This window comes from Artemia franciscana, chromosome 12 (genome assembly GCF_032884065.1).
Source record: "Artemia franciscana chromosome 12, ASM3288406v1, whole genome shotgun sequence".
Classification (NCBI taxonomy): domain Eukaryota; kingdom Metazoa; phylum Arthropoda; class Branchiopoda; order Anostraca; family Artemiidae; genus Artemia; species Artemia franciscana.
In genome coordinates this window covers 27,005,347-27,019,014 of record NC_088874.1, presented here as the reverse complement: position 1 = coordinate 27,019,014, position 13,668 = coordinate 27,005,347, and the positions used below count along the sequence as shown (strand labels likewise).

The 13,668-nt window shown below is 36.1% G+C and overlaps 2 protein-coding genes across 2 annotated transcripts in view; both read left to right on the top strand.

Moving 5' to 3' along the window:
- Positions 1 to 10,056, top strand: part of LOC136033934 (pre-mRNA-processing-splicing factor 8) — a 96,395-nt gene extending 86,339 nt beyond the window's left edge. The window contains exon 22 of the mRNA XM_065714951.1: positions 9,843 to 10,056. Within this exon, the coding sequence (XP_065571023.1) occupies positions 9,843 to 9,997 (155 nt within the window). The 3' untranslated portion in view covers positions 9,998 to 10,056. The remainder of the gene's footprint in view (positions 1 to 9,842) is intronic.
- Positions 10,057 to 11,146: 1,090 nt separating this feature from the next.
- The window catches only part of LOC136033933 (carbonic anhydrase 2-like), a 42,518-nt gene continuing 39,996 nt past the window's right edge, over positions 11,147 to 13,668 (top strand). The window contains exons 1-2 of the mRNA XM_065714950.1: positions 11,147 to 11,185; positions 12,444 to 12,505. The gene's annotated coding sequence lies outside the window, so the exon portion shown is untranslated. The remainder of the gene's footprint in view (positions 11,186 to 12,443; positions 12,506 to 13,668) is intronic.

Here is a 13,668-nt window from a genome sequence, read left to right as displayed (position 1 = left end):
GGATCTCAATGAAATTTGATATTTAGAAGGATATTGTGTCTAAAAGCTCTTATTTTAAATCCCGACCGGATCTGGTGACATTAGGGGGGGGGGACCTAAAATCATGGAAAACGCTTAGATTGGAGGGATCGGGATGAAACTTGGTAATTTATGTGACCAGGCATCCCACGCCATCTACCATAGATCTGATCCCGAGGACTTCCGAATCCTATATTTGGCCTATATTTGGGCCCAGGAAATCCTATAAAAATAGGACAGGGCCTATAATTTGAAACGAACCGACCTGTCCGAACCCTGCGGTATGCCAATGGCCCTGCACCAAGCTTTTGCATTTCAATTGCACCCCTAACGATATGAGCATCTTAACGATATGTCAATGGTCCTGCACAAAGCTTTTGCATTTCAATTGCACCCCTAACGATATGAGCATCTTAACGATATGTCAATGGTCCTGCACAAAGCTTCAGAAAGTAGTCTCTCTTATCAGTTTATTTTCCATTAAACTTCTTTCATTAGAAAGCTCCATGAGTGAATCACTTTTGAACGTCACTAAGAACTTTATGGGGTGTTTGATTATGCACAGTTGTGGAAGCATCACTTTTGTCCTATATGTCACGCTTAAAAATGGTTAGACAGCGAAGACCTTTATCCTCACCTTCAGTTCCTCCAGGGATATTTTTGTCACAGATTCGACAAAGCCACTCCATTTGTTCTAAAGCAATACCACAGCGATACCACTTGGGAACCAATGATGTCTTGCTCTTTTCCTTTTTAAATCTTGTCACATGTTGCGTAAGTGAAGCGACTCGTCCGCTTTTCAAAATGTGCTCTTAAATCTTTTTATTTAGTGCAGCAATAAGAATTTAACTGGTTTATATTTGAAAAACACAAGGTTCTGTTCTATAGCTGTAGACTCATCATTATCAGGGAAGAAGATAATTTCATTTCTGTGTCTTTAATGTAGTATAGCTCAACACAATATTTTATCGTAGTACTTGTACACTCCTTTAAGCTCTATTTTTACATCTTATATTATATTTTACAGCTTATACGTATCGTAACCTCGTGTAAGCCTCTGTTTTTATGCGCAAAGGAACGTTTTTACCATCTGTATTAGGTTTTGTCGATCTTTCGTCATAAGTTTTTGCCAAGTAGTGGTTCAACAGCGGTTCAAAATGCTTTTATTTTGGGATTTACCAAGTTAAGAGCTGAAAGTGGTCCAACTTTTAAAACCTGCAAAAAAAAGTGATAGAACCTTTCCTTTTTTTGTGACACAGTTAAAGGGTCTGTATGTTTGACAAACATCTAAGTTGTTCCTTTGACAACTATTCCAATGGTAGAAGGCAATTAATATTCATCAGAGAACTAAAGCATTAGTTACAGTTACGGATGCTCCAATGTAGTACGCTACTGTAATATATCATAGCATCGAAAAACTTCTCCTTTTTATATTTCCAAGGAATCGTAAGTTGTTCAAGGATATAAACCTGTAAATTATTAGTCTGTAGTTGAATACTGTTGCCTCAATATAGTTTTTAGTAAAAAAAAAAGTCGTAGAATAGATTTTAAGCAAGAAGAAAAACAGGGGCGTAGCTAAAGTATTTATATTGAGGGGTGGCAAGAGGGGTGCAATTGAAATAGGTGCTAATTTATTGCACTAAAATTCTAATATACGTGATTTATTGAAATATTATTTCTGATTTTTATTAGTTTGATTTGTTTTTGGGTTCTTCACTTTATATTAATAAATAGTATTGATATCAGCGGGCCACATAAAGTCGCAACAAATATCTTAGACAGCCCAATAGCGCTGTCTAAGTAAAGATACAGGATAAGTCAAAGTATTACCACAGATTGTATAACATTATAGTGTGACATATTCCCCACATTTAAATAGAGACTGAATTTCAAATTTGAAAGTATTCGAAAATAAAGTTAGAATTATTAACTTATCCGTTCGGCATTGTTCTGAGCTCTTTATTTAACAATACATTTCATAAACACAAACTACTTCAAAACAATCTCCCTCATAAGGCTCCATGGCCGGGAAAGAACAGGGGAGAAAAAAATACCAACACAAAAAAATATAAACAAAATCCAAAAAATCCCGTCGCCCACCTTAATAATCCCCAAAAATGACAAGCGAGGGAGGGGGTAGCACATGATTTCACCAACTCAATTAAATATCCAACTTAATCCAGAGACATCAACTCCAAGGGAAACCGGAAAAAAAATTTATTTACTAGCTAGAGATTCTCTAACATAATTTTGAACATACCAAACGAGTGGCAGCTTCGTGCAAACTCTGGAAGCGTGCTCCAGATCCTGTTGCAAGCTGTCAGAGGGTTGAAGTCAGACCTCACTGATGGAGTATGAAGAATCTGTAAATTGTTGGAAGTGCGGAGATGATAAGTTGATTGATCAGAAACAAAATATATATTATTACGTAAGGCAGCAGGAAGATATAACTGTAAAAAGATGAAAGAAGAGCAAGAAAAAAAATAGAGAGATTTCAAATCAAGCTAGGGTTTAAGTGAAGATCGGTTAGTTTTCTGAATAAGAGTTCTTGCTTTATCATAAAGTTTTGAAAGTGGCTTCAGAGACTAGGGAAAAGTTGACATCCAAATAACATGACGATATGGATTATAAGACTGAACTAGGCTGCAGAACAATATTCTTAGAATCGACCCTGGAAATATGTGTTTGTGCTTTCTAAGGATTCCGAAACGTATGGAGACTTTTGTTTTAATCAGATCAATATGATGCTTGAAGAAAAGATTTTCGTCAAGCAAGATCCCTAGGAGTCGAACGTAACGATCCTTAGGACTACTTAGAGAACCTCTTGACACGTGTTCCACATCCTGTTGCAAGCTGTCAGAGGGTTGAAGTCAGACCTCACTGATGGAGTGTGAAGAATCTGTAAATTGTTGGAAGTGCAGAGTTGAAGTCAGGGCAAGCCATTGAGACTCTGGAGGAAATGAGAAATCATAACTTTTAGACATTTAAGGCAAGAAAATTTACATCAAACCACTGGGTAACTCTTTCAAAAAGGGATATTATCTTTGGACGAAGATCAGGCTCAATTCTACCAGTTGTGCCAAGAGTACTGTCATCAGCAAAAGCAATAATAACATCCGGCAAGGACGAACTCCTGTCACAACTAGTGACGGATGCTTCTTTGTTTGACAAAGAAAACCCAGAAAATTTGAACAAATCTTCGCATTATTGCGGTAGCAATTATGAATAAATTAGAAATTGCCAGGGTGCCAGTTGGAAGGGAAAATTGACTACTCAAGTTTGAAAATTACTTTTCCCTTTGTATTTAGCGATTTCTATAAAAGTTACACAAAAGTTTTTCTTGTGTAAATCAACGTGTGGGGGATATACATTTCAAGAGCAGGTTTACACTGAATATCGTTTTTATGCTTATAATTACGATCACAAGAAGAACTTGGTCTTGTGCTCCATGATAAAACTGATAACAATAGAAGAAGAGACTGGGTTGGTACAGCATGTATGCACACAAAATTTCAACAACAAAAAACATCAAGCCTTGGCTAATTGTAGAAAAGGCTAAGACAGTTAGTCCGAGCGAGTGAGAGGCAAATCTGGCATAAGCACTTTTTAGGATTGTATAAAAATGATGTAAGTTTATTTATAACACAAACCAGGGCCCCATCGTCCTTCACTCATGACGATAGAAATATAGACATACTACTGATTTCAAAAAAAGTATAACATGCCCTACTTTCCATTTAAGTTTGTATGTGAAATCACTATTCTAAAATTTTTATTTCCTTATTTCTTTCCTTATCTAGGGGGTTGCAAACAAGCATGTGAGTAAAAGTCGAATATTAGCTCCGAATGTATAATGTGTTTCTTCAAAAACTTCTAATACTAGCAATGATGGAAATTAACCATCATGAATAAAATGTGTAAATGTTGGGGGGGGGAATAGAAAGTTCAAGGCCTTCTTGACACTCCAACTATGCATGCCTTATATATAGATCAAAGAATCTTTCAATTCCAGCCTTTGGTCAAAGATCGTGGGAGGAATGCGTATTTACCATATTATTGATTCAGGACATTCATCGATCATTTGAGACAATTCCCAAACTGGCCCCTGGACGGTCACGAGTCGAAAAAGATGCAGTAAATCTGCATCTTAAGTGGAAATTATGGACAGGGTTCAGGCACAGATCCTTTAAATAACATTGATGTTTTGTTTTTCAAATTAAGCAGTGTGAGGTGCTGTCCTGTTTCAAAAATATTATTCTTCATGTGGGGCTTGTCATACATGGCGGATGTATGCCACGTATGGTGTGAGGAGGCATTTGTGGAAGTGTGAGTGCCGCACATGGGGCGCTTCAAGTTGTACATCCATCAAAGTAGTATTCTTCTTTGTCATGAGTCGAAGGAGTATTGATGAAGGACTATTAGGAAATCTGTCTAGGTTGACGACCGCTTCTTTGTGTCCCTTTTGTGTTAATAAACAATAAATCTGTTCTTGAAAAAAGAAAAGGCAGGTGGTTGATCTTAAACTTCTTGAAAATTGAAAGTGTCCTTGTGGTCAACCGAACAATGCATGCTAATTAATATGTATCTGATACATGAAAATCTTTTATTTATTAAATTCATGCTGAAAGTACTAATTGGTGTTATTCATGGATAGTATAATAGCTGGATTGGTTTTAATAAATTTTATATCGTCGTTGTGTTTTTGTAAATTGGGAAAATTGATTTCGGGAGCCTTTGAGGATGTACCAGAGGGTCTTATTGTACAATATTGATATCTACTTACCTCATCCTCCGTACTTTCCTTAATACGACAATTTGTCAAAAAATTATAATTAACAAAATATGACAAAAAACACTTCTACTTCAATGACGTCAGTTGAGGGAGAGGTTGGGGGCCTGTGCCCTCTTGATTTCAATAGATTTTTTTGGGGGTATTTTCATTAAAATAAACGACCCAACTTGTCCTTCCCCCCCCCCCAATTTTCTTGAATTGACACCACTGTTGCACTGTTTTGGCATCTTGTATTTACATTCTATTCATTTATAATCTGGAAATTATTGGATTCAGCAGTCAAAATTCTGTTTTGTATGGGAAATGCTATTCGAATTGTATAATTGCACATTCATTGGAGGGCAATGAAATCTACACGTGGTATTACTGCTAATTAGGTTGGATGGTACCCAGGGAATACCCCTTCTCTACAATAGTTGTTAACTGGGCTTGAATGAATGATTTATCCAGTTAATAGACCTTGACGGAGTATTTCACTATGTAATCTACAAAATAAACTGCAGAAATATCAGAAAACCGAGGAAAACACCAAGCATCATATCGAATTAAATATAAACAATAAACATGCATTTTGCGAACAAAAGAGGTGGGACTTATATAAGGTACAAAATAAAATCGTGAAACTGAAGAAATAGCTAAACAGTTTTATGCAGTACCCAATTTCTGGTATATATGTATGATATCTCCTTGGGGGTGGAGTGGGGTGCATAATATATTTTTTTAAACTAGAGTAGGAAGTGCTGAGAAATTTGACCGGGCCTGAGCCTATGGTGTGGGTCACCATACATGAATAGCTTTAACGGGATTTGCATTTTGCTAAATGGCTTTCTCAAAATTTGGATCGGATGACTGAGAGAAAAAAGGGGCGGAGAGGGGGCCTAGTTGCCCTCCAATTTTTTTAGTTACTTGAAAAGGGCGCTACTACTTTTAATTTTATTTACGAACGTTTTTATTAGTAATAAATATACGAATTAACTTACATAACAAACTTCTATATTTGTATATTTTTATTACGTTTATGAGGGGGTTCACCGTCTCGTCAATACCTTGCTCTTTACGCTAAAGTTCAAATTTTGTTCCAATGCTTTAATAATGACCCCTCAATCACAAAGGCCGTTTAATTAAAATAAATAGCTCTTTTGGAAGTACTAAAAAACTTTAGCGTAAAGAGCGAGGTATTGACGAGGGGGCGAATCCCCTCATATAAGTAATAATTTCTGTTCGTTGAGCGAGGTACTGACGAGGAGGCGAACCCCCTCATACAAGTAATAATTTATGTTCATTTTAAGTTTTAGCGTTGCTCCTTACTTTTAGTTGAAAAGATTTGATTTTTTATTTAAATTCTGATCGTTTTTTAAATTTTGCTGGGAAATCCGGCGCCCCTTCATGGAAAATCCCCTTCTTCATGAAAACTTCCTCCGTGAAAAGATCCTCCCACGCAATATTCTCTCTCCGAACCCCCTATTCACCAACCCTCCCTCCTCCCGAAAATGTTTGTATACTTCTAAATAACCAGTACCATATGTAAACAATGGCCAGAGTTCACAACTTGCGGCCCTTCCCCAGGGGACTGTGGGAGATTAAGTTATCATGAGAGACGCAATTATTAATGAAAATGACTAGACTGAAAAGCTGAATACGGCTGTCCAGTTAAACAATATTATCTCAAAAAAAGGGAAAAGGGTCACAAATTTTTTATTTAGAGTTTTTTTGAATTTTAGAATTTTAGAATTTTCATTAGATTTTTATGGCACTTTGTATTAACCAGGTGACATATTGCAATCGCAAATTCTGTCGGTCTGTCGGTCCCGGTTTTGCTACTTTAGGCACTTCCAGGTAAGCTAGGACGATGAAACTTGGCAGGCGTATCAGGGACCGGACAAGATTAAATGAGAAATAGTTGTTTTCCCGATTTGACCATCTGGGGGGGGGAGTAGGGGGCCGGTTAATTCGCAAAAAAATAGAAAAATGAAGTATTTTTAACTTATGAGTGGGTGATTGGATCTTAATGAAATTTGATATTTAGAAGGATATCGTGTCTCAAAGCTCTTATTTTAAATCCTGACCGGATCTGGTGACATTGGGGGAAGTTTGGGGTGGGGAAACCTAAAATGAAGGAAAACGCTTAGATTGGAGGGATTGGGATGAAAATTGGTTGGAAAAATAAGCAGAAGTCTTGCATACGTGATTTACATAATTGAAACGGATCTGCTCAATTGGGGGGGGGGTAATTCTGAAAAGTAAGAAAAAATGACGTTTTTTTAACTTCGAAGGAGTGATCGGATCTTCATGAAACTTCATATTTAGAAGGACCTCGTAACTCAGATATCTTATTTTAAATCTCAACCGGATCAAGCGTAATTGGGGGGGAGGGGGCAATTGAGGGGACCGGAAATCTTAGAAAACACTTAAAGCGGTGAGATCAGGATGAAACTGGATGGGAAGAATAGAAAACTGTCTAAGATACGTGACTGACATAACTGGACCGGATCTGCTCTCTTTGGTGGAATTGGGGGGGGGGGGGGTATTTTGAAAATTGAGGTATTTGTAACTTATGAAAGGGTGACCAGATCTTAATGAAATTTGATATTTAGAAGGATCTTGTGCTTTAAAGTTCTAATTTCAAATTCCGACCAGATCCTGTGACATTCGGGGGAGTTGGAGGGGGAAACCGGAATTCTTGGAAAACATGAAAATTGGGGTATTTTTATCTTACGAATAGATGATCGGATCGTAATGAAATTTGATTTTTAAAAGGAATTCATGTCTCAGAGCTCTTATTTCAAATCCCGACCAGATCTTTTGACATTGGGGGGAGTTGGAGGGGGAAATCTTGGAAAAACACTTGGAGCGGAGGAGTCGGGATGAAGCTTGGTGGATAGAATAAACAAATGTCCTTGATACGTGATTGACAGAATCGTACTGGATTCGCTCTCTTTGGGGGAGTTGGGGGGAGGGGTTCAGTGATTTGGCGAGTTCGGACAAGATTAAATTAGAAATAGTTGTTTTCCCGATTTGACCATCTGGGGGGGGGGAGTAGGGGGCCGGTTAATTCGCAAAAAATAGAAAAATGAAGTATTTTTAACTTATGAGTGGGTGATTGGATCTTAATGAAATTTGATATTTAGAAGGATATCGTGTCTCAAATACGGCTGTCCAGTTAAACAATATTATCTCAAAAAAGGGAAAAGGGTCACAAATTTTTTATTTAGATTTTTTTTGAATTTTAGAATTTTTATTAGATTTTTATGGCACTTTGTATTAACCAGGTGACATATAGCAATCGCAAATTCTGTCGGTCTGTCGGTCCCGGTTTTGCTACTTTAGGCACTTCCAGGTAAGCTAGGACGATGAAACTTGGCAGGCGTATCAGGGACCGGACAAGATTAAATTAGAAATAGTCATTTTCCCGATTTGACCATCTGGGGGGGGGGGAGTGGGGGGCCCGTTAATTCGGAAAAAAATAGAAAAATTGAAGTATTTTTAACTTACGAACGGTTGATCAGATCTTAATGAAATTTGATGTTTTGAAGAATATCGTGTCTCAGAGCTGTTATTTTAAATCCCGACCGGATCTGGTGACACTGGGGGGAGGATGGTTGGGAGGGGGAAACCTAAAATCTTGGAAAACACTTAGAGTGGTGGGATCGGGATGAAACTTGGTGAGAGAAATGAGCACAAGTCCTAGATACATCATTGACATAACCGGAACGGATGCGCTCTCTTTGGGGTAGTTGGGGGGGGTTAATTCTGAAAAATTAGAAAAAATAATGTATTTTTAACTTACGAACGGGTGATCGGATCTCAATGAAATTTGATATTTAAAGGATATCGTGTCTCAGAGCTCTTATTTTAAATCCCGACCGGATCTGGTGACATTGGGGGAGGGAGCTGGGAGGGGGAAACCTAAAACTTGGAAAACACTTAGAGTGGAGGGATCGGGATAAAACTTGGTGGGAAAAATAAGCACAAGTCCTAGATACATGATTCACATAACCGGAACGGATTGGCTCTCTTTGGGGTAGTTGGGGGGGTAATTCTGAAAAATTAGAAAAAATGAGGTATTTTTAACTTACGAACGGGTGATCGGATCTCAATGAAATTTGATATTTAGAAGGATATCGTGTGTCAGAGCTTTTATTTTAAATCCCGAACAGATCTGGTGACATTGAAAAATTCTGAAAAATTAGAAAAAAAGACGTATTTTTAACTTACGAAGGAGTGATCGGATTTTCATGAAACTTCATATTTAGAAGGGCCTCGTAACTCGTAACTAAATTAAATCCAAGTAATGTTCAATGCATTAATGCCAAATAAACGAATTAGGGTGATTATTTTTTTTAAGAAAAACTGTGTGAGAGAGCTGTTCGACTCAATTTGTTTCAACATACATATAATATGTGTGTCCATGAAGAAATTGTATGTACTTGTTTTTTATTTAATATGTGAAAATTGAAGCTTACAATTGCAGTTTATATGTGAAGCTTGATAAATGTTAAGTGCTCCATGTCAAGAATACTTTTGTATTATCGGATTATCATCGCAAGGTTTGGATATATGCTTGTAGATACTCAAGGTATGGTTCAGTCAATTGCTTTGGCTGAAAGGTTTCAAGAAATATGAAAGCTTAACCTAGTCAGGTTTACTTCTGGAAAGATCGTGTAAAAAGAAGTACTTTATTATCAAGCAAAACTCTCACAATATAAAAACTGCCGAACTTGTTGCCTACAGCAATGGCCTATCAATCAAACTGACCTGTCAAATACAGTGAGTACAATGAATAAAATGAAAAAACTGGGGGAATTAGTAAAAAATATAAGTACATTATAAAAACTTACACCAATGAATCCAACTGGCATGTCAGATAAAAATGAAATTAAATGACACATTACAATATAAATGACACATTAACGTGATGCATTACAAATTTCATTTACTTTATAATTTCAACAAACGATGGCGATGGCACAAAGCTAAGGCTTTAAGTTTAAATATATTTGATTTTTTTTACTTATTTCCTTTCTTAATTTAGGCGTTCGTCACGATCCAAGCATGAAGTATGAGCTGCAGTTGGCAAATCCCAAAGAATTCTACCATGAAGTCCACCGGCCTTCACATTTTTTAAATTTCTCAGCTTTGGAAGAAGGGGAAGCAATTGGGGCTGACAGAGAAGACGTTTTCGCGTAGAAGCTCGTTTTTTGTATATTTTAAAATTCTGTTTATTAATTAAACGATTTAAAACCGAAGGTAATGAAGCATTTTTACTTCGGTTCAGATGAGGGGAAAATTCAGGTAAATAATGCAGGCCTCAGAATATGTGAATATAGATTAATATATTTATTTAAAATCTACCTGGATCACCAAACACTGAATATGGTTTTTCTCGGTAATCCCAAAAAAAAGTAAAATGAAAAGGAGGAAGCAAAAGAAAGATATAGAGATAGTGGCGACTCTGTCAGGGATAAACTGTGAAGTTCTGAATAGAATAAAAGGGACAAGGAGTTTGCACCATTTTGTTGGCTCAATTCTTGTTTTTATCCATTGTAAAACAAAAATTAATCTTCATAATATGGCTGTGAATTTCATTCAAATTAAAAACTCGGTTCATGTAATCCCCCTCCCCTCTTATTATGGACTTTTTAATTTTAAAAGTTAATATAGGTCGTAGTCCACTTGCCTGATTTTTACCTGTAGCATCTAGGCAAAAGTGGGGCTAGCAGTCTAGGACCGCCATTAGCTACGAAAATTTTTAATAAATCAAATTTTTAATAAATCTTTAACGGACATTGTCCTTTATTAACGGAAAAATGTCCTAGGATTAGCCTTCCTTTTAAAACACGATTAATTAGATTCCTCTTAAACATTGTTAATAAGAGGAATAAATTTAATTATTTGTAAATAAGACACCCACTTTAGAACGTATCAACAATTTTCAATCACAATAAGGTGTTTTTTTTTTATTCTTAAGATAGTCAGAGCAAAACATCATTAAAAAAACAATTTGCTAAATTATCTCTTGAAATCTCGTATGGGACGAATTTGGAAACTCGTAAATCAAATCTGTAATTCTCCGTATAATAGTTGAAGTTATGGAATGAACGATTATAATTCTATAGCAAGTTTTCTTGTATTGTATTATAAAAATTTTGGACTGGATTGCTACTCATTGCAGAAGCTGCCCACAAATCTATCTCACTTTATAATTAAGTTTCGTAAAAGCTTTCATAAGGTAAATGGCGTGAAAGCCAGCCATCTGAGAAGAGTCAATTGTTACTAAAACAGATTCCCCAGAGTAATTTTACAATCAGTATCAATGGGTGTAGAATATTCACAAGAGGCATACACTCTTTTACAGTGCCTGAAACCTAAAGACAAGTAGGTATTTATTATTATCGTTTTTGGACTCAGTTTATATTACCATTAAAAGCCGATGAGTTTTATAAGTAGTTTGGTAAGTATACCCTCTTATGTATACTTTTATGGTAGTTTCATTGGAAAAACGGCAAATTTATATGAAAATCGTGTTCGTAAAAAGTTAGAAATGGGCTCATTCGAGTGGAAGCTGAAAGCTCTATTTCCCCTTTGAGAGTCAAGTGCCCTTTTTTGCTGCCCGCCAACCTCTCAGCCCTCGGATACATACGATCACAATTTTTTGATTTTCCAATTTTTAGATATACCATTTTATTGAGAAATATACTAGCATGTTTATGTGTGGGCGGGGTAGTTCTCCACGTTGAGATTTTTCCGTTGGGAGGAAAGTTTCCTGGGGTGATCTTTCCTAGGAAAATCTTGCGCTAGGGAAATTTAACAGAATTTCTATGTGAAACTATTTTTATTTGTCACATTCTCTCTTTGCCGTCTCAATTTTGCATGTGGAGCTGTTCCTGGAAAACTTTCCAGGAGAAATCCTCGTTTGGGTTGGCAATTTCTAGGGGATTTTTTTCATGGCGGGGGAGATCTCTACGAGAAAAATTTTGTATGGGGCAATTTTCAAGGGACAAATTATCCATGGAAGAACTGATAACATGATCGACTCCCCACGGAAGAGGGAGGATTCTTGGGGGAAATTTCCACGGAAGGAGATTCCCATTTTGTTTTGAAAAACGGCTTGAAATTAATGTCTTTTTCAAAGGAATGTATGTTAAGGAGAATATTTCAGACGAATTCATTCGCAAGTAAAACAGTTCAAAATAGGGATGATACCTTTTTATTGACAGTGAATAGATATAAAATTATTTAACTGGATATTTCGAACACATATACAGTGTTCATCATCAGCAAGTAAACCAGTTTTACTGCTGATGATGAACGCTGTATATGTGTTCGAAATATCCAGTTAAATAATTTTATATCTCTTCACTGTCAATAAAAAGGTATCATCCCTATTTTGAACTGTTTTACTTTCGTCATGGAAAGGCTAGTGTGGTCTTCGAAGTTATCTAATTCATTCGCAAGAAATTCAACGGGGGGAATTTTCAGCTAGAACATAATTTTTTGGAGGGAACTTTTTGGCAAGGTGGGTATTTTGCACGGGAAATACTTCAACGGAGAATTTTTTGTTGGGGTGGGGTTTCACGGAGAGGCCAAGTTTCCAGGTATTATTTGAAAAATTAATGAAATTTTTTTTTTATAGCTGAAAGGAAGGAGCAACTATAAAACACAAAACGAACAGAAGTCATAATACCAATCAATCAGGTAGGAAAGCTTAAGAATCTTTTATCTTTAGCTTTGAAGGCCGGTTGTTTGGTTAACGTGAAGCTTTATATTAAAATACAGGAAGAATAACTTTAAATACTATTGATCTTAAAATAGAAATAAGTTGAGAGGCAAGAAAACAGAACAAGGGCCAAGGCAACAAGATAGAGGAAAAGTTATCCATATAATAAGAAATATCAAGAAACCGGCCAGAGAGAGATAGCCAAATTAGATGGAAACCTTATAAACTAATCTATGTTTCGCTCTTTCATGTAAGGGAAAACAACCCTTCTGATATAGCAGAGCTACCAAAAAAAAATGGCTAACCATGGAAGAGTTCTAGACGTTTACCCCCTCCCCCCCGTAAAAAAATACCCTCTGGAAAATAACCCCTTCAGGTATAGAAGAGCTACAAATAAATAGCTAATTAAGGACGGGTTTTAGGCGTTGACCCCCCCCCCCCGTGAAAAATACCCTCCTGGAAAATAATCCATGCAGAAAATTTATTCCTTATAGTCTTAATACTTCTTTATTTGTTAAAGTCAAAAAGTGAAAACATTTAAAATATATTTTGTTTTCAGTAAAGCGCAAATTATGTTATGGTCTTGAGGAGGTGTGGGGGATGCCAGCCCTACTCATGCTAATTTTTGCTTCTTTTGAGTTTGAATCGGTTATTTATTGTAATTTCTGCTCGTTTTGGGTTTATTTCATTTATTGATGGTGATTTGTGCTAGTTTTCCGCTTGGAAAATTATTTGAATTTATTTCAACTCATTTTTGGCTTAATGAGATTCTATACTATTCTTTGACAAACTTTTTTTATGGAATTTTTTTTTAATCAATTTCTGTTCATTTTTTATTGACATAGTCTTTTTCATAGAAAAAAATGTTTTATATCTTTTTTTCTATTAGACTCCATAATTTTTACTTTGAAGATTACTTGACTTTACTTCTGCTCATTTTTGGTTTAATAAGGCTCTTTACTTTTCTTTAAAAAACTAGTTCCGCATGTTTCCCATTAAAAAATACTATTTGTAAGTAATTAAATAGACAATCAAGTTTTTCAACTGAAAGTAAGGAGCAACATCAAACCTGAAAACGAACAGAAATTATTATGGATATGAAAGCGGTTGCTTCCTCCTCAAGGCTGGGGTACTTTCCATT